Raw genomic sequence first — 26,664 nt, 5'->3', positions numbered from 1 at the left:
GATATACCATGATACTTTTGGATTTTGCTAAGCTTCTGACAGAATATAGTGGAATACTGTTGCATAAACTGGAGAATATGAGATTGGATTATAAACTATCATCATCAAATTCCTGTTATGTACCCTCAAGGAGTATACAGGATATGATAGTACTACATGAAAAATTTGCATCATTACTAACTTCCTATCTACAATTTTCCTCCAAATCGGTCTGATACTTGTCAAGACTCCAACATTATCAGATCTTATATTTCTATTGTCTTTTTACTATATGAATACACCTATATCTTGGTCTTCCTTTGAGTTGTTTTCCTAATCTTTCCTCTCCCATTCTGTTTAAGTGACCATACCAGATTAGCTCTGCTAATGCATTATTGGATGCTGACAATGTCAAGATCTTTCTAATCCTCGTTTTTAATATGATATTGCCACTGATGCCATCTGTTTGTGCCCCTGATCTTTCTCAGGACTCTCATATCTGCAGTCTCTAGTTTTTAGTCAAGTGTTTTATTTCTGACCCAGCTCTCAGATCCATAAGTTAAAACTGGTTTGAACACTATGTTGTACACAGCTAATTTAGTGTTCTGACTAATTTCTCTCTTATTCCATATGAATTTATTCAATTGACTTCCTACCATACCAGCTTTGTTGATTCTGTTGTCTATTTCTATATGTAATTTATCATCTTCACTGAAAATCATGCCTAAGTAGCTGAAATGTATTACTTGTTCCACAAGTTCTCCATTCACAACACAGTTGACATTTTTAATGATTCTGCCTATTTTCATTGTCTTTGTCTTTTTATTGCTGACCTTCGTACCATATCTATTACAACAGGTATTCAATTCAGTCAGGGAATCTTGCAGACCTGTAGAGGATTTATTTAGAAGTATAATATTGTCCGCATAAAGCAAAGAGCTGACATTAACATCTCCAATTTTGATATCAGGCTTAATACTACTTTCATTCATAATATGATCCATATAGATAATGAATAACAGAGGGGATAATGTACATCCTTGTCTGACACCAGATTTAACATTAAACCATCTTCCTGTACTTCTTTCAATTTTAATTGCTGACTTACAACTCAAATAAAGACTAAGTATTGCCAAAACTTAGTCTTTATTTGACTAAGTTTTGGCAATAAATTCGACAAAACTTAAATACAGATCTTTGTTATATTCCATTGATTTCTCAACTATTTTTCATAAAGTGAAGATCTGATCCTGATAGCTTCTATTTAGCCTGAATCCAGCTTGTTCTTCACCAAGCTTTTCTTCCACAATTCTTCTCAACCGTTTCTCAAGTATACTTGCATAAATCTTACCAGGAACACTCAGTAGGGAAATACCTCTGTAATTCTCACATTCAGTTTTTATTTCTCTTTTTATATATGGGCACTATGAGAGCTCTACTCCAATCATCAGGAATTTGTCCCTCTGTCCAGGCTTTCTGAATTATGCAGCGCAGCCATTGCAAGACTTTTATACCTCCATACTTCAGCATTTCTGGTTGAATATCATCTACTCCTGCTGCCTTTCCACATTAGAGGATGCCCCCCCCCCCATGTACTTGTGGTACATGGGGGAGGGGGCCTGCAAGATTTAAGGTAACCAGTGGCGTACCACAAGGATCAGTGCTTCGTTCACTGTTATTTAATATTTACATTAATGATATTAGGAAGGATTTGACAAGCGAAATACACTACTTGCTGATGATGCAAAGACAGATAGGGTAATCAGGAATGCAGCTGATATACAGTACTTGCAGAATGATTTGAATAGACTGGAATTGTGGGCATGGGAAAATGGATATCAGTTCAATGTCATTCACTTCGGTGTGATTAGATATCCAAGGTCGTGTTATATTAGTGGAATTAAGCTAGAAGGAAACTGATCGGTCTAGGGATCTTGGAGTGTTAGCAGATAAGAAGTTAAATTTCAAGGGCCATGTAGCAAAGAATGCAAATACAACTCAAAAATAATTGCAATGCCCAAATGAACGTTCATAAAGATAAGGATGTCATATTACCTCTTTACAAGGGCTTGATAAGACCTCACTTGGACTATTGTGCGCAGGTCTGGTCTCCTTATTTCTGTTGTGATTCTGATATACTGAAGAGAGCAAAGGAGAGTGTTAAAAATGACATCAGGATTGTGAAATACTGATTATGAAAACAGATTAAGAATTTGTAGACTTCAAACACTAGCAAACAGGAGAAAGAGGAGTGATATGATTGAGACTTACTTCTTAAAGGGTCATACAGGATTTCAATTGATGGAATTTTTCAATTTATTGAGGGTGGGGAAAGGACAAGAGAGTATCCTTGGAAGCTAAGAATGAATGCTGCTAAGAAGGGGGTGAGGGCTAGATTTTTCTCTCATAGGGTGGTGTGTGATTGGAATGGACTGCCACTGGATGTTGTGAGTGCAAGCAGTGCGAATGAATTCAAAAATAAGCATGACAGCTGGTGCGTGTAGCATGTAGCCTCCCTCGATGAGTCCCTGATTCCCTGGAAGTCTTTCTTAATAATAATATAATAAATTTAGTTTAATTCTTTATCCAAACGTAAGCAAACAAAGTTTGCACCTGAAGTATCTTCAGGACTGAGGCAACTCGTAGTAAAGGTGGACTAAGCTCTCATCACTTGTCTTAGTATCTCCATAATGCTAAGCACATCTCCTTGCATACATGTATAATACTATGCATTAAGGGAAGAGCCACTACAATTGAAACTGGTCTGGCTAGTGGCATTCCCTTGATGCACAGCATTATACATGTCTGCAAGGAGATGGGGTAATCACGAATGCAGCACTTGCAGAATGATTTCAATAGGCATGGGAAAATGGATACCAGTTCAATGTTTTTTTACCACGAGTTGCCTCAATCCTGAAGATACTTCAGGTGCAAACTTTGTTTGCTTACACTTGGATAAAGGATTAAACTAAATTTATTATAGTCTAACCAAGTGTAAAAAAAAAACTTACAACATCTTTCTCTAATCCAGAGTAATTTAATAATAATGTGAGACACCTTTTGCAACTCCTATAGGTAAATATGACTTCTCCATTACTTCCATCTTAGTATCAACACCTCTGGGTCTGGCTCTCACTGACGAGACCTTAATAAAGGTTGAAACCGGTCTGGGTAGTGGCCCTTCCCTTAATGCATAGTATTATACATATCCACAAGGAGATATGCTTAGCATTATGGGAGATACTAAGACAAGTGATGAGAGCTTAGTCCACCTTTATCACGAGTCGCCTCAGTCCTAAAGATACTTCAGGCGCAAACTTTGTTTGCTTGCACTTGGATAAAAGGATTAAACTAAATTTATTATAGTCCAACAAAGTGGGAAAAAACCTCCAACATAGTAATAATACCAAAATTCTAACTGCTGTTAGAGACAGATCTTTAGAGTACTATGTGTGTGAAATTTTCCTATACTAAAACTTAACAATATAAAGTTGAAAATTTAATTTTCTTTATAGTCTTTTCCCAAATGGAAACATACTACAAAGTTCAGCACAAAGGAGAAAAATAAAAGTATTATTTAATTAATAAACAGAACAACTGACGATAGCATCACGTGGCTCTCATTGTTTTAAATTAATCCACTGTTCGAGTTCTACTTTGTACTGAACTGTCAATTGCCTGATGACCTGTGATGACAAGGAAAGGAGTGAATAAAAATTATTCACTCCTTTTCTTGAGTTACTGAATTAATTTTATGAAATATTATGACACAAGTATCACTGAAACAACAAAACCTACACTGATTTCCAGCTCTATTGTTCAGGCCTCCAACAAAAACCAGTAGGTTTTTGTAAGTACATGAAAATATTCAGTTTCCCTTACACAGAAATTTGTCCACATTATTATACTTGAAACTGCTAGCTCCAATACAAAAAGTTTATCTTTGTGATTAGTGTTGAACTAGGTCCAAAATAGGTGAGATTGTTTTAACTATCATCTCACCTATTTTGGTCCTTATGTTAAATACTCAGTAATGTCATCAGGACATTTCTCTAATTCCTCTGCCAGATCTGCCTGTTTTCATTGATGCTTCTTGCAATGATGCTAATCTTCAATTCTGTTGAAGTTGCACAAACTTGTTTCGCCTTTTATGGAGGACTTATCAGCGGGAATCAGACTGGTGGAAGTACTAAGCACTAGCTCAATGGCCAGTCACCATAATATTAAAATATTCTGTTTTAGAGCTGATGTAGTAGTTCCACCAGGAAAGAAAGTCAGTTTTATTTATATATTATTTTGTTTTTTTAATTTCACCTAAGTTTAGGAAAACAAGTCTGCACATGAAATATATTCAATAACTGGCATGTATACAGAAAGAAGGTGACTTTATATCAAGTTGATCTTTATCCATAATGAGTAGAATCATACATTCAAGGAGAGTGCTATGTATGCCTGTGAAGCCCTGTGGCTTTTGTGCCCATAGTTCTAGGCTGCCTGAAGAAAACTGTTGTATATTTGAATCTAATTGCCAGCTAATTCTTTGTTTGATAAGTTCTCAAGTTAGTCAATCTCTGGCATGGGAAGAAAGTTTTATTCTCTTGGAAAGTCAGATTTTTCATCCAATAAACTCAACAAAGCAACCATAAAACCCACACTATTTCAGCCAATAATATACTGTCTTTGGGTTAAAAACTGTGAGATGAAAGCCCTTGTCTGCCTCTCTTCATCAGATGCTGTTAATAATTAGTTATGGATAGGCTATCCCTGATTGGCCACTGATGGAGATTGAACTGTCCCCTCAGCAAAAGTTAGATAAGATCAAAATGGCTTTGCCTACTCTTTATAGAGAATAAAATTCATTAGAAGATTTAGCAGAGTGTGCTATGCAATACAGTGAGATAGTACATTCAAACCAGTTTTGACTGAGTTATCATTTGAAATACAAAAGCAACCCAATGAGAAATGAAATGTTTTCTATATACATATGAGTAAACTAGTTATGAAGATATTCATGTGCAAGCTTTTCTGCTTGCACTTGGGAAAATAAGGATGAAAAACCAAATGCCTATGACCTACTGAAAATAAGGAGGAATCACCGTTCCTCTTAAGTCTTGTTTTTCATGCTCACTGACTGTCTAAGAGGCTGACGTAAAATTTTGGTGAATAATGTCCTATTGTAACCATTCTTTGATAGTATGGTGTTTAGGTGTGGAGCTGTACCTCTATCATGTAGTGAATGAATAATGCCTATTTTTTTCTGCTGGATAGTGATGGGATGAGGCATGCAAATATCATGCAGTGTTTGTTGGCTTCCTATATATACAATGAAAATCTGAGTGTATTTTGCTGGGAATACTTCTACAACTGTGTATAAAAATGGTAAACCTGTCTACCCCCAATTCCACAGTAAATTTAATCTGAGGGAAGATATTATTAAGATGAATACTCATCAAATATCTCAGCAAAATTTTAAGTTGTGTTCTGGTTTTTTTTTCACCTATTCCATGGAGTCATGCAATTCTCATAGAAAGCTTATACATTGAATATTCATAATTATTATTGCTGAGGAAATTACAATGTATACTAAATATTAATTAGAATCACTTTTAAATTAATACTTCTCTATTTTGTCAAAATCAAATTACCATCATCACGGAACACAGAACAATGATATATGCAAGAAGGTAAGTAACTAGGTAAATGAGACTAAAGAAAAGCAACCGAAGGCCTAGAGTCCTAAATGGCTAAATTGGGTGGTTTTAGCAATTAGGCTGAAAATATGAGGATCAGCACTTGCAAAATTTGGGGCAGTTATCATGCACTCAAATTTGTTGAAGTTCGGAAAGTTTCTCAGGGACAAGGCAGATTTCAGGAATAGCTTCTCATATTTGTATTTGCTGAGGTGGAGTAGAGTGGCCTTCTTCCAATGTATCCTGGTGGTGGGTGTCCAAAGCATGGTCAACAAGTTCAGAGTGGCTGTAATGGTGGAACGAGATGTAGTTCATGAGTTCAGAAATTCTGATATTGGCTGTAGTAAGACAGCTTGCAACTGCAAGGAACCTGGTAAACATCTGGCATGTCTAGGGAAGGTGGCTGGTCTTTGGTGGAACGGATAAGGGATGCCAATTTTTTATGTGGTCTGTGAGTAGTTGTAACGTTGTATTTATTTAGAACTTTTAATATTTTGGATGTGCCCCAAATATATGGAATGGTGAAAGATTGTGTAGTCTCTGTTCTGGAGCGGGGAAGAAGAGGGGGTTTGTAGTTATGAGATTTTAATATTCTTTGGATTTGGTTGGGAATTGTAGCCATTGGCTAAGAAGGTGTAATTTGGTCAAAGTCAGTAGTTATGACACTGCTATAAGAATACATTAATTCTGTCCTGTTATATAAGGTTTTATAACTCCATATTGTTAGGAAAGAGGATGGCAGCATGACTGTTTGTGAATATACCCACCAGTATGTGTGGGTTTTCTGTAAACGAAGAAAGCCAGGGATCCATTAGGCTGATGTATGATCAGAGCATCTAGAAAAGGAGAGACTGTTGCTGTTGACCTTTTCTAAGATGAACTAGATCCTGAGATGTTAATTATGTAGATGTGTTAAGAAAATGCTGAGAGAGCATCCAGGCCATGTGAAGAACACATCACCTATGGAGCACAGCCAAATAGTAGGTTTATATGAGCAGAGTTTAAGGCTTTCTCTTTGAAGGTCTCTATGAAGTAGTTGGCAGACGTGGCAAAAGTGGGGAACCCATGGCTGTTCCCTATGTTGAATTTCCCTTACCAAATGAAATAGCCACAGTTCATGGCGAGCTGAAACAGGGCTGAAATATCAGAGGAAATACAGCTTGGTTAAGGTCTAAGGTGTCTTTAAGTGGAATATTAGTAAATAGAGAGGAGACATCAAAACTGACAGTGCATTGAAGTGTGAGGTTTTTTTCATACTGGCTTAAAAGTGTGCAGAGTTTTTAATGTGTGAAAGAGTGTTGCCAGTATTGTGAGAGCACTTTGACTAAATGTTTATCTAATTTGTATGTGGGAAAACCAATGCCATCCACAATGAGGCATAATTAGCACATTTTCTTTGTGGTTTTTTGGTAACCCATATATATCTGGGGAAGATATCCTTTTTAAGGAGCCAGTGAAGTATTCTGATCTGTGTATTTGTGGGATTACGGTCTAAAGAAAGGTAGGTAGAATGATCTCTGTGGAGGAAGACAAGCTTATTTGTGTAATCTTTTTTGGTTTCAAACTAAAGTTTAGACCATGATCCCACCAAGACAAAGATCAAAAACATACTTGCTATTATGCCCCATTATGAATGGCACTGATTCACCCACACAAGTTCCTTGGTAATAAATGGCTTTCTCTTCAGACAACACCATGAACAAATTTGCCAACAGCCAGAAAGAAAACAGTCCACTGCTAATCCTTCCTTCTATTCAAAATATTTTTCTTGGAATTTGAACAAAGTGCTATTAATGCAACATTTGAAGAGATCTATGGTGTACCGTGGAAATAGGTCTTATAGTATCACTAAAAACATATGTACTAACCATAGTAATGACTACTTAATTTGTAAATATTTCATAGCGGAGTGCTTAAGGGTCAAAGCAGTATAACTGAGAGGAGACCTCCACAACATAGCCTTTAAAGGAATGCAGAGAACTGACTAGGGCTTCTGATCTAATGTCCAATCCTTACCTTCTCGTGGTGCACCCTGCTGGGTATCTACCTGGATATTGAACGAACGAGGATGGGCTGGCAATTTGGGATTTAGCTGACAAAATTGTATTCTTATTGGCTTAAACCAATATACAAAATGATGGTACAACATGACAAAATTTCATGACTGCTCGGGTATCGCCCGGTTACACAAGCCCCCCCCCCCCGTTGTGTTTCGCCAGGCTGAAGAGTGAAAAGTCAGCTACTGGAACAAATCTGAAAGCACACCACAACCCAACATCACCAGAGTTAAAGATCAGTACTATCAACATAAGAATCCTCAATGGCAAAAAAATGGAGCTAGCTGAGGAATTAGATAAGTACCAGATCGACATAATAGGGTGACTTAAAAAAAAAAGACAAAAACTGGTGAGATCTTTCTGAGCAATAAATACAAAATGTATAATTCAGGCAATAACAATCAAGGAAAAGAAGGAGTAGCCATAGTATTAAATACAAAATATGAGGCTAATCTTCTTGAATGGCAGGCAATCTCAAGTAAAGTGATGTGGGACAATATCAGAATGGGGAACTGGATAATGAGACTTATTTGTGCTATGGTCCTACAGAAGGTTCTACTAAGGTAGAAGTGGAGGAATTTTTTCATGCTTTAGAGAAAGCATGAAAAAATTGGGGATCTAAATAGCAGAGTAGGAAATGATTGTCAGACATACAAAAATATTTTGGGAAAATTTGGAGAAAAGAGCAAAGCTAATAATAATGGCAAATACCTCTTGGATTTCTGCTCAGGACATGGACTGGTTATTACTAACCATGTTCCAAAATAAAAATGTGCACAAATTCACATGGAGAGAAGAGGCAAGGAAAAAGAAACGTCTCATAGACTATGTTATTGTTGATAGTGATGTTTTCTCCCTGGTGCAGGACACCAGAGTGTACAGAGGATTTGAAATTGGAAGTGATCACTAATTAGACTTGAGCAGGATAACACTCAATTTCATATTGAAAAGAATAACATGTAAGAAAGTTTTAAAGCGAATAAAAGTTAAGAAACTCTCAGATGTGAACTGTAAACTAAAATACACAAAGCTTATTGAAGAAAAAATGAAAGAGTTTGAGAACAGGAAACAATCCTTGGAGATTCAGTGGCAAGCCTTGAAGAAAAACCTGATTGATTAAGCCAGAGAGACATGTGGGGAAGTTGTCTGCAAGGATAGAAAAATTAGAACTCCATGGTGGACACAGGAAGTTAAAGAGGCAGTGAAGGAAAAGAAGAAAGCATATCAAAAGTTCCTGCCAAATAAGTCAGCCTGTGCTCTTAGAGAATACAGAGACAAATGTAAGAAAGCTAAACACTGTATAAAACTAGCTAAACAAAAGTCATGGGAGAACTTTGGCAAGAATATAGAAAATAAATATCAAGAAGGTGGCAAAATATTCTGGAGATTGTTAAAGAAGCTTAGAAATGGAGGAAAGAGTGTGCTGTAAAAGGAGCTCATCATTAACATCATCAAATTCCTGCCATGTACCCTCAAGGGGTGTACAGGATATGATAGTACTACATGAAAAAATTACATCATTACTAACTTCCTATCTACAATTTTCCTCCAAATCAGTCTGTTACTTGTCAAGATTCCAACATTATCAGATCTTATATTTCTATCGTCTAAGGCACTTTGTACCGTATCAATCCACCTATACCTTGGTCTTCCTCTGGGTCGTTTTCCTGCCAACCTGGCAGAGAACACTTGTTTTGCTAATCTTTTCTCTCCCATTCTATTTAAGTGACCATACCACCTGAGATTAGCTCTGCTAACGCATTCCTGGATGCTGACAATGTCAAGTTCTTTCCTAATAACCTCATTTTTAATATGATATTGCCATTGATGCCATCTGTTCATGCCTATAATCTTTCTCAGGACTCTCATATCTGCAGTCTGTAGTCTTTGGTCAAGTGTTTTACTTCTGACCCAGCTCTCGGATCCATAAGTTAAAACTGGTACAGCTAATTTAGTGTTCCGACTAATTTCTCTCTTATTCCATATGAATTTATTCAATCGACTTCCCACCATACCAGCTTTGCTGATTCTGTTGTCTATTTCTGTATTTAATTTTACATCTTCAGTAAAAATCGTGCCTAAGTAGCTGAAATGTATTACTTGTTCCACAAGTTCTCCATTCACAACACAGTTGACATTTTTAATGATTCTGCCTATTTTCATTGTCTTTGTCTTTTTATTGCTGACCTTTGTACCATATCTATTACAACAGGTATTCAATTCAGTCAGGGAATCTTGCAGACCTGTAGAGGATTTATTTAGAAGTATAATATTGTCCGCATAAAGCAAAGAGCTGACATTACCATCTCCAATTTTGATATCAGGCTTAATACTACTTTCATTCATAATATGATCCATATAGATAATGAATAACAGAGGGGATAATGTACATCCTTGTCTCACACCGGATTTAACATTAAACCATCTTCCTGTACTTCCTTCAATTCTAACTGCTGACTTACAACTCAAATAAAGACTACGTATTGCTTGATATAATGCTCCATTGACACCATATAACAGCAGCATATTAAATAGCTTCTCTCTTGGCACCTACTCATATGCCTTTTCCAAATCGACAAAACTTAAATACAGATCTTTGTTATATTCCCATGCTTTCTCGACTATTTGTTGTAAAGTGAAGATCTGATCCTGACAGTCTCTATTTGGCCTGAATCCAGCTTGTTCTTCACCAAGCTTTTCTTCCACAATTCTTCTCAACCGTTTCTCAAGTATACTTGCATAGATCTTGCCAGGAACACTCAGTAAGGAAATACCTCTGTAATTCTCACATTCAGATTTATTTCCCTTTTTATATATGGGTACTATGAGAGCTGTACTCCAATCATTGGGAATTCGTCCCTCTGTCCAGGCTTTCTGAACTATGCAGTGCAGCCACTGTAGGACTTTTACACCCCCACACTGCAGCATTTCTGGTGAAATATCATCTACTCCTGCTGCCTTTCCACATTTCAAGCTTTTGATGGCTTTTTCTACTTCAAGTATGGATATGTATTCCCGACTGCATGCCTGGTCAGCGTTTTTTACCACTGTGCTGTCATCACTGCTTGTTTCATTTAGCAGTTTTTCAAAGTAATTACTGCATACTTCAAGGATATCTTTTTCTCCTGTTTTCATGTCACCTTTATCATCTCTAACTCCTTTTACAGCACTCTTTCCTCCATTCCTAAGCTTCTTCAACAACCTCCAGAATATTTTGCCACCTTCTTGATATTTATTTTCTATATTCTTGCCAAAGTCCTCCCATGACTTTTGTTTAGCTAGTTTTTCACAGTGTTTAGCTTTCTTACATTTGTGTCTGTATTCTCTAAGAGCATAAGCTGACTTATTTGCCAGGAACTTTTAATATACTTTCTTCTTTTCCTTCACTGCTTCTTTAACTTCCTGTGTTCACCATGGAGTTCTAATTTTTCTATCCTTGCAGACAACTTCACCACATGCATCTCTGGCAGAATCAATGTTTTCTTCAGAGTTTGCCACTGAATCTCCAAGGTTTGGTTCCTGTTCTCAAACTCTTTCATTTTCTTTTCAAAAAACTTTCTGTATTTTAGTCTACAGTTCACATCTGAGAGCTGCTCAACTTTTATTCGCTTTAAAACTTTCTTACATGTTATTCTTTTCAATATGAAATTCAATTTTATCCTGCTCAAGACTAAATAGTGATCACTTCCAATTTCAAATCCTCTGTACACTCTGGTGTCCTGCACCATAGAGAAAACATCACTATCAACAATAACATAGCCTCTTCTCTCTATGTGAATTTGTGCACATTTTTATGTTGGAACATGGTGTTAGTAATAACCAGTCCATGTCCTGAGCAGAAATCCAACAGATATTTGCCATTATTATTAGCTTTGCTCTTTTCTCCAAATTTTCCCAAAATATTTTTGTATGTCTCGCAATCATTTCCTACTCTGCTATTTAGATCCCCAACAAGGACCAACTTTTCCTTTTTCATTGTGTCAGTTGCTTTTTCTAACGCGTCAAAAAATTCCTCCACTTCTACCTTAGTAGAACTTTCTGTGGGACCATAGGCACAAATAAGTCTCATTGTCCAGTTCCCTATTCTCATATTTGCCCACATTACTCTACTTGAGACTGACTGCCATTCAAGAAGATTAGCCTCGTATTTTGTGTTGAATACTATGGCTACTCCTTCTTTTCCTTGATTGTCATTGCCTGAATATAACATTTTGTATTTATTGCTCAGAAAGATCTCACCAGTTTTGATCTTTTTTGTTTCAGTCACCCCTATTATGTCGATCTGGTACTTATCCAATTCCTCAGCTAGCTCCATTTCTTTGCCATTCAGGCTTCTTATGTTGATAGTACCGATCTTTAACTCTGGTGATGTTGAGTTGGGGTTTGTTTACAGATTTGTTCCAGTAGCTGACTTTTCGCTGTTCGCCCTGGTTCACTGGCGAAAACAACAGGGGCCTTGTTTAACCAGGCGACGCCCCAGCCGGCATGAAATTTTGTCATGTTGTACCATCATTTTTTATTTTGGTTTAACCAATAAGAATACAATTTAGTCGGCTAAATCCCAAATTGCCAGCCCATCCTCGTTCGTTCAGTATCCAAGTAGATACCCAACAGGGTGCACCACGAGAAGGCGAGGACTGGACATTAGGTCAGAAGCCATGGTCGGTTTTCCGCATTCCTTCAAAGGCTATGTGGAGGTCTCCTCTCAGTTTTAAAGCTTTGGCCCTTAAGCACCCCGTAAAAGGAGTTAGAGATGATAAAGATGACATGAAAATGGGAGAAAAAGATATCATTGATGTATGGAGTAACTACTTCGAAAAATTGCTAAATGAAACAAGCAGGGATAGCACAATGGTAAAAAACACTCAACAGGCACACAGTCGGGAATACATATCCATACTTGAAGTAGCAAAAGGTATCAAAGGATTGAAATGTGGAAAGGCTGCAGGAGTAGATGATATTCGACCAGAAATGCTGAAGTATGGTGGTATAAAAGTCTTACAATGGCTGCGCGGCATAGTTCAAAAGGCCTGGACAGAGGGGCAAATTCCCGATGATTGGAGTAGTGCTCTCATAGTACCCATGTATAAAAAGGGAAATAAAACAATGTGAGACGGTTAAGAATTGTGGAAGAAAAGCTTGGTGAAGAACAGTCTGGATTCAGGCCAAATAGAAGATGTCAGGATCAGATCTTCACTTTACGACAAATAATTGAAAAAGCATGTGAATATAACAAAGATCTGTATTTAAGTTTTGTCGATCTGGAAAAGGCATATGACAAGGTGCCAAGAGAGAAGCTATTCAATACTCTACAGTTATATGGTGTCAATGGGGCATTATATCAAGCAATACTGAGTCTTTATATGAGTTAGAGTCATTTAAGTCAGTAGTTAGAATTGAAGGAAGTTCCGGAAGATGGTTTAATGTTAAATCTGGTGTCAGACAAGGATGTACATTATTCCCTCTGTTATTCATTATCTATATGGATCACATTATGAAGGAAATTGGTATTAAAATGATATCAGAACTGGAGATGTAATGTCAACTCCTTGCTTTATGCAGACAATGTTATACTTCTAAATAAATCTGTTACAAGTTTGCAAGATTCCTTCACTAAATTGAATAACTGTTGTAATAGATATGGTATGAAGGTCAGCAATAAAAAGACAAATACAATGAAAATAGGTAGAATCATTGAAAATGTCAACTGTGTTGTGAATGGGGAACCTGTGGAACAAGTAAAACATTTCAGCTACTTAGATACGATTTTTAGTGAAGATGGTAAATTAAATATAGAAACAGACAACAGAATCAGCAAAGATGGTATGGTGGGAAGTCAATTGAATAAATTCATATGGAATAAGAGAGAAATTAGTCAGAACACTAAATTAGCTGTATACAAGTCAGTGTTCAAACCAGTTTTAACTTATGGATCTGAGAGCTGGGTCAGAAGTAAAACACTTGACCAAAGACTAGAGACCGCAGATATGAGAGTCCTGAGAAAGATTAGAGGTGTCAACAGGTGGCATCAATGGCAATATCATATAAAAAAAGTGTGGATATTAGGAAAGAACTTGACATTGTCAGCATCCAGGAATGCATCAGCAGAGCTAATGCAATCCTGGATGCTGGAATAATATGATACAGGAATAATAATATCCATAACACTGCCAAGTTAGCAGGAAAACGACCCAGACGAAGACCAAGATATAGGTGGAGTGATACGGTACAAAGTGGCTTAGACGATAGAAATATAAGATCTGATAATGTTGGAGTCTTGACAAGTAACAGACTGATTTGGAGGAAAATTGTAGATAGGAAGTTAGTAATGATGTAAATTTTTCATGTAGTACTATCATATCCTGTACACCCCTTGAGGGTACCTGTCAGGAATTTGATGATGATGATATTTCACAGCAGTTGTAAGGTTTCTGTTTAATAAAATTAGTTTAATCCTTTATCCAAGTGTGAGCAAACAAATTTTGCGCTTGAAAGTATCTTCAGGACTGGGGTAAGGTGGTACAACACCAGGGCAACTCGTTGCAAAGGTGGAGCAAGCTACCAACACTCCTATATCAGTATCTCCTATAATGCAAAACACATCTCCTTGCGGATATGTCTAATGTTATGCATTAAGGGAAGGGCCACTACCCAGACTAGTTTCGACCTTTATTTAGGTAAAATGGGAGTTCATGCCTTTCATCACTGGCCTCTTTAGATTTAAAAAAAAGTTGTGCTGAGATTCAGCTTGATAGTGAGATAGGAGAAGAAAGATAGAGTGGATAGTAGTAGATAGTTAAAAGAGGCCTCAGTCGATCCACCTGGCCTGACTTAAATGCCAGCACCAAGCAGATCTCCGACATTATCTCCCTCCATCCGTTCTCCTCCGCGTTCTCCAGCCAGCCACCTCTTCAGATGTCTGGCCGATGAAAGAAGTGAAAAAACAAATGCAGGAAGACACACATAAATTGAAAATCAAAAGAACTAGGACACACATAAACAGAAACAACAAAGGAGCTAGAACACGCATAAACAGAACAACAAAAGTCGGTGAATTAACAGAAAAGTACTGCAAGAACGGGGGAAGAGCCTGGCCCGAGTGATGCAGCCCGCAAGGAGCTGCACCGCCTCGCTGTAAGTCTTCGCCACTCGGGTTCTCAGGTCTGCCCTCTCCTATGTGGATTAAGTGTGAACATACAGAAACAGAACCAAGAAACTCAGGTTTTTTTATTTATTTTTTTTAATGTCATATTTGCCCTGCTATCTCTTACCGCTTCCTCATAGTCTTTTACCACGTTTTCCATCACTGTGAGTACGTGTACTGACTCTTCATCATTAAGTTGCCATATTCTCTTCAAGCATTCACTCCATTCCGCCCGGTCGTAAGTGACTTTCCCAAACTTGAGCCATATTCTAAGACTCTCTAGCTCACCTTCACATTGCAAAGCCACGTCTCCCTTTTCCTGTACAGCTGTGTGGACTTTGTTTTTTATCTCAGGTTTATTCCTAAGATAGAATAGGATTCGTTTTGTTACATTCGAATATTCATATAGGGGTTCTTTTCTTTTTACCGGTTTTGTAATGGGGTGAGAAGAACCGGTGTTTGTATCTACTGGTAAAGTTCTTTTTTCAAATTCCTTCATCATCCCTGGGTATCTCTTTTCCAGTTCTACTCGTGTCAGTGACTTCAATGTGTCGCATAGGTGTTGTTTTTCTTCCTCTGTTAAGTCCAGGTGACCGTCCAGTTGCTGGGCCTCGACGTTGGTTATATCCTTTACATAGAGTTCTCCCCACATGAGTCTATTGCTCCTTTTAAAGAACAAGAAAGTTGGCTCTCCTTTTGTGGTCATTATCTGAAATAGTTTTTCTGCTGTTTTAGGAGATCCCTTAAAGTTCTTCAGAATGACAGAGCCGTTTGGAGTATTGCTTTTAACAAAGTCTGTTCCTTCCTTAGTTTCTGGATTATTTCCTTGCTCTCTGTCTTCTTCTTCTGATGAGGTTTCTTCCTCATTTTCTGTGTTGTTTGGCGATATTATCTCATTTCCTTCCTCATCCTCATCTGAACTTGAGGCTTCTATTTGGCTTTCAGTGTCCTGTTTATTTCGTTTCATTTCTCCTTCTTCCGGCATGATGGGTCGTTTAGTTGTACTGGTGTTGATTTCCATTTCCTCTGTTTCTGTGCTGTCATTGTTGACTTCCGATTTCTTAGTGATCTGTTTCTTTTTCTTCCTAATTCTCCCTTCTGCATTCCTCCCAGTTATTGCCCGATTTCCTAATGTAGTCGTTGCGGTAGCTGGCGGTTGGAGGGCTGCAAACTCTTCTGGTTCAGTTGTTTGTGGTTCATTTACTGTTTGGCCGGTAGCTCGAGAGTCCTGTGTTGTGAGCTTAGGAATGGCTACTGCCGCAGGTGTTATGGCGCCTCCTGCTCTTTCTGCAAGGGTCCTATTAGGACAAATGTCTATTTTATGGGATATGGTCCCACATTTACGGCATAGTGACTCACATTGATTCAATGTGTGTTCTGTCGATAAGCAGTTGCGGCATGTGTTGTTTTTCGGGCAGTGAGCGCTAAGGTGACCCAAAGCGGTGCACCAAAAACATTGTTTTCTTACGCCTGGATAATTGACTATTACTCTTGCTGAGCCTAAAAAAAATCAAGTTGGGAACCTCGGTTTTCATCTCGATTGAAATGCTCACTTCCCCTGATTTCCACTCTGGGATATCCGCGTCTTGTCCGATTGTTACGTTTCGGACAGTCCCCCATTTGGAGAAAATGGTTTTAATGATTTCCTCCCCTTTCTCTAGATATTCGAGTGGAAACCTGTCAATTTTTACGGATTTTAAAATACTCCCGACTAGGAAGGGTAGGTATTTTTTCCCTTCGCATTCTATACGCCTTTAAGGAGCGTTTCTCTTGTTTCTATGTTGTTTGTTACTATTTGGAATCTACCCCCCCCATAAGGGGTAAGCCCGTAAATACTTTCTGCTTTGACTACTTTGAGAAGAGCTCTCACAAATGTCGCTTTGTCGATGTTTGGGTCAATTTCGATCCCGAGAGTACGAACTCTTGGCAAGAATTTCGACATTGTTTAAAAGCAAATACCTTACCAACGGAATAGCAAATTTCAGTCCCCGAAAGGAAATACCCTAAAACGGACCTGCACTGATTGGAACGAGGCTGCAAAAAATAAAAACCAACAAAAGAAAAACTAGAAGGGTCCTTACCAAACAATACTGGAATAGGAGCTCTCTCTGGGGATCTGGTAACTGGCAACTGGAATCCAAAAGAAGACTGGAAATGGAGCTTTCTCTCGGGGGCGCTTTATTGAGGTCTCATCAGTGGGAGCAAGGCAGAAGCATTAGTAGGTCATCTCTACCTATAGGAGTTGCCAAATGGTGTGCCACCCTTTTTTAATAAATTACTCTGGATTTAGAGAAAAATGTTGAAAGTTTATTTTTCAGTTGGTTAGAGTATAATAAAATTAGTTTAATCCTTTATCCAAGTGTGAGCAAACAAAGTTTGCGCCTGAAAGTATCTTCAGGACTGGGGTGAGGTGGTACAACACCAGGGCAGCTCGTTGCAAAGGTGGAGCAAGTAACCAACACTCCTATCTCAGTATCTCCTATAATGCAAAACACATCTCCTTGCGGATATGTCTAATGTTATGCATTAAGGGACCTCAATAAAGGTCGAAACTAGTCTGGGTAGTGGCCCTTCCCTTAATGCATAACATTAGACATATCCGCAAGGAGATGTGTTTTGCATTATAGGAGATACTGATATAGGCGTGTTGGTATCTTGCTCCACCTTTGCAACAAGTTGCCCTGGTGTTGTACCACCTTACCCCAGTCCTGAAGATACTTTCAGGCACAAACTTTGTTTGCTCACACTTGGATAAAGGATTAAACTAATTTTATTATACTCTAACCAAGTGAAAAATAAACTTTCATCAAGGTTTCTGTTCTTGGTACGTTGAACAGATTAATCATATCAAAAGCTTGCATGCAGATTGGTAGATTCTACTGATGTCTTTGGTGTGTTCTATGTAGTGAGCAATGTTCTTTACAAAAGAGGTTGTTTTGCCAATGTGTGGGAATAGCAGGTTTTCTAGATATTTGGAAAGCAATGAAGTTAGGGAATACTTTATATCAACAATGGATCTCAATGGCAAGCCCTGCTTATGTAATTTTGGGAGTCCATTAATTCTTCGTTCTGAAGGTCTTGATACGAGACATTTTTGGTGTCTTCAGACAGGTTCATCATGTTTTTTTTTTATTGGAGTTATTATGGAAATGACACAGTGGGCCATAATCTAGTGAGACATCTGGAAAGATTAGAGAGCAGAAGGAGGGTTGGTGGTGGAATAATGATGTACAAGTGGCAGTGACAGCTAAGAGGAAGGCAAAGCAGAAGTATAAGTGCTTGTATCATTCAATAGTGACCACACATTTTTTTCATGTATTACAACTGTTGTGTTGCCTTTGTCAGCTTTCAATACCACAATGATCTTATTTTGTTTAATGTTTTTAGAGCCAATCACTTCATTTTTTTAATATTATTACTAGACAGTTTTGATTGTAGAAATACGGATTCATTCTTTCAGTAAGGTAACTTCTGGTATGATGGAAAATTCTTAAAGAATTCTAGTGGTAAACTTCTAGTGTAACCTCAAAACTGAGAACTAACACCAATATCCCTGCATCTTAAAAGAAGTATTAACCTTTAATCTGAAACCTCCAAAACCTTCCCATTCACCTCTCAAGAAACCTGGTGCCTACAAGATCAACTGCACTTTTGGTTTGCACTACATAGGACAGACTGGCAGGTTGGGAAAAACACACTAATCTGAACACATCAAGGATGTGGAGAACAAAAGGAAATACAAATCAGGGGTGTCCATACATAACCAAAACCAAACATCCAGTATTGGAAAAACACACTAATCTGAGCACATCAAGGATGTGGAGAACAAAAGGAAATACAAATCAAGGGTGTCCATACATAACCAAAACCAAACATCCAGTATTATAGCAACAAACCAAAATACTTCACACAGATTACAAATTTTCCTCACGAGCATTCAATGAATCAGCTGAAGTTATCACACATCATCAACAGTGCAGCTTAAAACAAGGGATGATTCTACATCAAATCTAGTCTTCTCTAAATCAACATGACACACAATTATGACTAGATCACAGCAGACCACAAACAGCAAACAACAGTAAATCACAGTAAATGTGAGCTTTCCATTGTTGTTCCTGTTTCTTAAATATTTCATAATGTATGTTACCTGCTAAAACTGGTTTTTTAGTTTATTCACTTATTTCTCCTGATGATGCCCCATTGTGAATGGCACTGATTCACCCACACAAGTTCCTTGGTAATAAATGGCTTTCTCTTCAGATTACACCATGAACAAATTTGCCAACAAGCCAGAAAGAGAAGAGTCCATTGCTAATCCTTCCTTCTGTTCAAAATATTTTTCTTGGAATTTGAAGAAAGTGCTATTGATGCAACATTTGAAGAGATCTATGGTGTTACCATGGAACATAAGAATTTTCACGAAACTAGTAAAGTGATCAATAAAAACCATCCCATCCTATCCAATTCTTTCATGTGGAGCAATGCTGGCAAAAACCACCATGCTCAACCATAGTAAATTTAAAATAGAAAGACTGTTTTTGGAATCTGCAGTGGCACTCAGAAATCAATCTAATTTAAACAAATACGGACTCATAAAACTTCCAAAAAATTTGGGTAACAATAATTGTCACAGGTCCCAGTTTACATCCTAGGCTACCTACAAATGCCCATAGAGGGTAGACGACCTACATAGGACTTTAGAGTCACTCACATGTGTCATTGAGTATTGTGTGGTCTCGATGTGTGTGTTATAAATGTTATTTGTACACCCTGAAGATGTCTCAATGACTGAGATGAAATATAGGAAGCATTAAAATTAGTTTTTAATCCTTTCCTAGTGCTGTCAAAACCTCCAAACATGACAAAAACATTTCTAACATATCCTCAACTTCACAGAAGCAACAATAAAGAAAGGAGAACTGATTTCATTGGTAATGAAAGGATTATATTTAGAGAACTGTAAAGCCAGCGATTTATAAAACAAATTTTACGTAAATAACTATATTTGTATAATTTTTAATATTAATTAAACAATGTCTTGTTTGCATTACAATTCTCATTTTATTCAATGAGACACATATACTAGATTTGTTTAAGTTTCCAATAAACTACTGGAAAGAAATGAAATAATACTTGTGGTATGAATCGTTATAGGTGTGGAGGAAAATACATACACATATATTTCTAATTTTATGCCATACCAGTCAGAACAAAAATCAAATTTTAACAAAACTGGTTGAAAAGAATTTTGAAAGATTTAATGAAATTAAGGCAGGTTAAAACAGCCAAAAGTACTGATATGAAAAGATGCAGTAGCACTTTATTCATGGAATCATGTTTTTAAAACAGACAATGATGAATAAGTTTGTTTCATAATTAAAAGCTTGTATGTAAAAACGGAGATCTCTTCCCCATTTTTTCTGCATACTCCACTTTCCCATAGTCTATGTCTGTACATTGATTTGCTCACTACCACACTGTTCACTGCAAGTAAGTCTCACATAGCCTACTTCACTCAAATCAAGAAATATCAAAATTAAATCAAGTGTTTCATTTCACTAGTTTCTAATATATAATTCATACATACCTGCACTCTACAGAAATCAAATTAAATTAAAGGGAAAAAAAACCAAATTATCATTGTTACTGTGACACTAATAACCAGTTATTGATGACATAAGCTAATCATCATTTCAGAGTTCATAAATCTCAAGTTTTAATGAAAAGTAAAAATACCTACCGAATGGCGTACATTTCCTGCAGGTAAGAGAGGAATAGCACTTTGTATAGTTATTGCTGCACTCTGACTAGCAGATCTGATGTGATTTGATTTAGAAACAAGAGTATATAATTCTGATGATGTATCACGGGATGATACTAGGTCTATGTCATCGCATGAATTACTGCCTAGCTGTTGAACAGGAATATCTGGTAGAGCTCTGTCTTTCACAGCTTGGGAAATTCTAAAAAAAATATATATATAAAAAAATCTAGAAAATTGTTAAGAGATGAAATGTTTTGACCACAAAACAGTCAAACTGGACAGAAAACACATGATATTGGCAGACACAGCAGCCTCTGACAATGGGATTACCCACTATCACTAACATTAAATTTATAATCCTCTCAGACAAGGAATTTGGCTTATTTTTCCACTGATTAAACAACCAGGTTATTTCACCTTTTGACAAACCAGTCAGCTCTGCTGTTTTCAAAATCGTGGCTCCAGTCAGACAGGTACCTACAATAAGTCCTTGATCAAACTCTGAAATATCTCCCCCCCACCAACTCAAAAAAAAATGTGATCACCACTACTGATGATTACTACCCAGAATACACGGTGATGCATGAGCAAGCATTTTGCATATACAATATGTAAGTGATGCCTATGTACATCTGCATAAAAGTTTTTAACTTAAACATACATATGTGACCACAGTACTTAAATTATTTAATAAGTAAATATTTAGTCTTAAGTATCTTAAGATATCATCAGTACAGTAATTTCAAACAATATTAGGAATAACAAGCAGTTAGTGCGCATGCTTACAATGGAATCCCACTATGCGTTCAGTAGCATGATGTAGAAATAAAATATATCTGATAAAAAATAAATTAGATTAAATTAAAATAACATACATAAATTTATTTTACACAATTAAGGATGACAATTTCCCAAACTTTAGGGATAGTAAGAACATCGTTACGGTTTAAATTGGGTCTGTGATGTAGGGCTTCAGCACTTTCTTTATATAAATTTTTATATAAAAGTTTACATAAGGATCTAGGTAGAAGTTTGGGTTTTCCACTGGATCCTATGGTTTGGGTTTTCAACTCCGTGTTGTGCGAGGCCAGATTTGTGAGGTTTGATAAGACAGATATGGTCTTGATGTTTAGAGATATGTTTACTAATAGATCTCCCTGTCTGTCCATAGTAAGACATCTTTCAATGTTCCTGTAAGATGTCTCACTGTTTGTCCGTAGTAAGACATCTTACAGGAATATTGAACTTTGTAAACGCCAGGTAGCATCAAAGGTGAGAGTTTGTCTTTAGGAGAAGGTAGCAAATGATATATTTGGTTGAATGGTTTGTAGATAGCAGCAAGTTTGTATTTCTTCATAATTTTTGACAGATATTCGGAGATGCCTTTGACATATGATATGGGAATCCTACAAGCTTGTTCTTGTCTAGGTTGATGTGTGGGGAAATGACTGATGATTTTTTGAGCTGTTTTTGGATTGTATCCATTTAGTATGGCTTTGATAAATTCTATTCTCTTGTATGGTTATGAGGCCTGGACTTTATTCAGAAAAGATGAAACGAGACGCCTGTCTTTTGAAATGAAAACTTACAGAAGATTTTTGAGAATTCCCTATACCACTCATGAAACCAACGAAAATGTCCAAAAACTGATTGATTCAATAGACGAGAAAAAAAGGGAAAATATTCTGACAGTCATCAAAAGAAGACAGATGAAATGGTTCGCACATGTGGAGAGAGCTAATGGATTCCAAAGTAAGCACTAGAAGGAATCGTTCTGGGATCAAGTTCCGACCTCAATTAAAATGGACTGATAACATCAAAAAATGGACAAATTCATCCCTTTCTCAATTGACATCAAGAACAAGAGACCGAGATGATTGGAGGAGGCTAACAAAGAATATCACTTGCCAGCCATGACTGATCCAACAGTCCATTTAGGGCTACGGGAGAGAAGAGTATGGCTATATTTTTGATGATTTCCAATTCTTGGTTTAAAGATTCTTTGGAGGAGCAAAATCTGTGTGCTCTGGCTACTAATGATTTAACGATGCCAAATTTTTGAGATGGATGGTGGACAGATGAATTGTGAATGTAACAGCCTGAAAACGTCAGTTTACGATAGACAGAAGTGGAGATAGAACCATCTTCTTTGTGTTGGGTGTGTAGAAAGGAGATACCCTATGAAGATTCCTTTTCTAGTGTGAATTTGATGCGAGGATGAAGAATGTTGATCTTATCTAGAAACAATGCTGCTCAAATTCCCCTCCAGAAAACAAATTAGGCCTTATCCTTGCTCTGAAGGAGGAGTGGGCCAGTTTGCCCCAAGAACTTGAATCACTTGGTGCTAAGCATGGTACAACATTGTGAGAGCCGCATCGCAGTTCAGGATAGACATATTCTGTACTGAAATGTCTCTCTCTGCATAGTTTTCTATAAGCACTGTACATCAATTCCTTAACTACATCCTTAGGAAATTTGCAACTTTTGCCAAAAACATATTGCAATTTGTACAAAATTTATAACATTTTTTGTGTAATATATTTTATTATTATGCTAGCAATAAATTTATCTCATCATTTGGCTGTTGGCATGAAAATTTTTTCATATATAGATAAAAATTTAGTTCATCCTTAGCTTCTGCAATGTAAAATTGATAGAGAAAGATGACAAAATTTCAATAGATAAAAATTTAGTTCATCCTTAGCTTCTGCAATGTAAAATTGATAGAGAAAGATGACAAAATTTCAAAAGCATATTAACGGATGCAATCCAAATTATCAACTCAAGCAAATTGTCTATTTTGGAAACTCATATCCAGTCCTAATATTGTTTTATCATTGAAGAAATGAGTGTGAAAGTTTCAAGGTTGGCAATGGATCAAACACATTATGCAGAAGTTCATATGGAAAAAATGCTGCATGCAATAAACAATGTTAGATACTTTCATTAATAAGAGGGCTCCAAAGTCTTCATATATCAAACATGTAATGAAGATGGATCAGTGTCAGATTAATTACGTATCATGCTAAATTACGATATACATTTTTTTTTTTTGAGTCAAATTTTCCATTTATAATTTCTTTTTTTTTTTTTTTTTTTTTTTTTTTATCCTTTTGTTTCCATCTTGAAGATATTACCTCTCAAGTTATAAGACTTGAAAGCAGTGTGATATTATCATGGGATGCATTACTTACAGTACTGCTGTATATCAAGAAACAATGAGTAATTCAATTTTACATGTTCAGAGACCATTTTTTATTATGTGCTCTAGTGGCATACAGAATACTCTAGCTTTTAATTTTTTCAGGACAATGTATACTAGAATATTAATTAAAAACTTTAATCGATACCTTCCTATATTACAGCAATGTTACACTGCCATCTTCAGGGATCACAAAACACTAACACTAAGCAAATGAGGCTGAAGTCAGTCCTAGAGTCACCCCCCTAGTGTGCTAAATGATTGCGTTGGCCATTGGGCTGATGTTCTTAGAATGCAAGTTTTCCAAATTTGAGGCAGTCTCATGCATCCCAATTTGTTAAGATTTGGGATTTTTCAGAGCTGAGACTGATTTAAGGAATCATTTTTCATATTTGTACTTGCTGTGGTGTAATCAAGTGGCCTTCTTCCAGTGTATTCTGTTGTGGGGGTGTCCAGTGTATGGTCAGCAAGCCCTGAGTGGCTGCATTGGTGAAACCAGATGTAGTCCTAGTGTTCATATATCCTGATATTGGCTGTCCTGCCTGTCTGGCCAATAGGACAGTTTGCAACTGCAAGGGAACTGGTATATTCCGGGTAGATCTAGGGGAAGTGGCTGGTCTTTGGTGGAGTGGAAGATGCTAATTTCTTATGTAGTTTGTAACTAGTTGTGAGGTCATATTTTCTTAAGATTTTTGTTAGTTTTTCGGATGTATCCCGGATATAAGGGGGGAGGGGGGGGGTTATGGCTAACTGGTTTTAATATTTTTTGAATTTTTTTGGGGTTGTAGTCATTGACTAAGAAGGTGTTAAGGATATGGTTAAGTTCAGTAGTTAGGGCATTATTATCTGAACTGATTAATTTTGCCCTGTTATATAGGATTTTTATAGTCTCATATTGTTGGGAAGTGGGGTAACTACTGGTGAAAGTATCTACCTGTATGTGTAGGCTTTCTGTAAACAGAGAAAGCTAGGGATCCATCAGGCTGGCATGTAATCAAAATGTTCAGGAAAGGGGGGACTGTTGTTGGGATCTAGTTTACTTTGGAAAAGGTAAACTGGATCCTAGGGATGTTGATTAAGTGTGTTAAGAAATTGTGGAGTGTATCCAGACCATGTGGTCAAATAGCAAACATATCATAGCCTAGCCAAACAGTGAGTTTGTGGGGCAGAGTTTAAGACTTTTTCTTCAAAAGACTCCATAAAGAAGCCAGGGTGGAGAGAGAGTGGGGAACCCATGGCTGTCCCCTCTATCTGTTTGTAAAATTTTCCTTGCCAAGCAAAACAGCCTGAATTCATGGTGAACTGAACCAGGACTGAGATATTGGGAGGAAATTTAGCTTGGACGAGGTCCAAGGTATCTTTGAGTGGGACATTGATGAATAAGAAGAGGTATCTACTTTCATCAAAACTGACCATTATGTCAGTGTGTTGGAGTGAGAGGTTTTCTGTACTGGCTTTAAAAGTAGCTGAGTTTTTTTTATGTGTGAAGGTGTGTTGCCAGTAAATTGTGTGAGCACTTTGGCTAATTTGTATATGGGGAAATCAATACCATTCACAATGGGATGTAATGGTACATTCTGCTTATGGATTTTTGGCAGGCCATATATTGGGGGGGGTGAGAGTTAACAATCTTTAGTCTGTTAGTCAATTCTATAGGCTAAGAGGTAACCTTCTTAAGGAACCTGTGGAGTGTTCTGATTTGGGAGCTGGTGGGATCATATACTATAGGGAGGTAGGTAGACAATCTAAAAGTAAAGAGGCAAGCTTACCTGTGTAGTCTGTTTGGATTAGAACCACAGTGGCATTTCACTTATCCGCTTTAGTAATTATTATTTCACTGTTGTTTTTCATTTCTTGCAGAGCTTTGAATTCTTCTTTTGATAGGTTGCTTTTTGGTGGTTTGGCTTATGTAAGAACACTGGCTACATCCAGTCTGATATTGTTGGCAATATGATTGGGCATGTTGTGGATACCTTGTTCTACCTGTATCCTAATTTCTTCTGCAGGGATCTTTTTCGGCTATGGCGAAGTTGTGGCTACGCACTAGTGTACTGAATACTTCAGGCTTAAAGGATGACTGGCTTATTATAGTGTTGAGTAAGTAGTTGAGGATTGGAAACTAAGTTCTTTTTTAAACTAGATCATCTTGATAAATATTCTCTTACCATTCCAAACTTATAAAATTAAATGTCCCCCTTTGATTTTTTGCCAGAAAGAAATCTGAACAATCTTGTCTAAACTGGATAACAAAAAGTTATAGCTTACAGGCCACAACAACTTTAAATCTGACCCTGATTCCTTCTAAAGCAATGAAGAAAATCATTAACAGTTAACTTTTGTACTATTTTGGAACCCCTTGATTAATAAGCAATCACCAGCAGGGCTACAGAAATGCCACTTAACTCTGCTAGCCACAAAAAAATTTACTCACCTGCAGTATCAGCTTAATTTATATAAATATTTTTATAGGTAATGTTCTGATGACAAAACAAAAGTAATACTGTTGGCAAGCTTACAGTTTTTCTGCTATCCACATGTGATGTTTTAAATGAAACAGCCAGCACCATAAGTTTTTTGTTAATTTTTTAGTTTTTTTTCCCTTTCTTATGCCCAGGAATTCTAATTATACATTGTCTTGGATCTGATCAAGTCTTGTAGCAAGTTATTTACCATCTTTATTTTCAAAAAATGCAAACAGGTATGTTAAATTCATATCTTAATTAAATAAATCCCATTTATAAAATAAACTGGGTTTTATTTGGTTGTAAATACAAAGATAATGAATCTACTAGTTTCACCACTAATATTTGTAGCTCTGGTTTAAA

General features: G+C 36.9%; 1 protein-coding gene across 1 annotated transcript in view; it reads right to left on the bottom strand.

The window, feature by feature from the left end:
• Positions 1-26,664, bottom strand: part of LOC150094691 (uncharacterized) — a 326,662-nt gene that overhangs the window by 83,647 nt on the left and 216,351 nt on the right. Inside the window, exon 5 of the mRNA XM_090411634.1 lies at positions 20,614-20,836. Coding sequence (XP_090267760.1) covers positions 20,614-20,836 — 223 coding nt within the window. The remainder of the gene's footprint in view (positions 1-20,613; positions 20,837-26,664) is intronic.

The sequence above is a fragment of the Typopeltis vanoorti genome, chromosome 21 (assembly GCF_054136105.1).
Source record: "Typopeltis vanoorti isolate ZY-2024b chromosome 21, IOZ_Tvanoo_1.0, whole genome shotgun sequence".
Classification (NCBI taxonomy): domain Eukaryota; kingdom Metazoa; phylum Arthropoda; class Arachnida; order Uropygi; family Thelyphonidae; genus Typopeltis; species Typopeltis vanoorti.
This window is presented reverse-complemented; position numbering and strand designations above follow the sequence as displayed.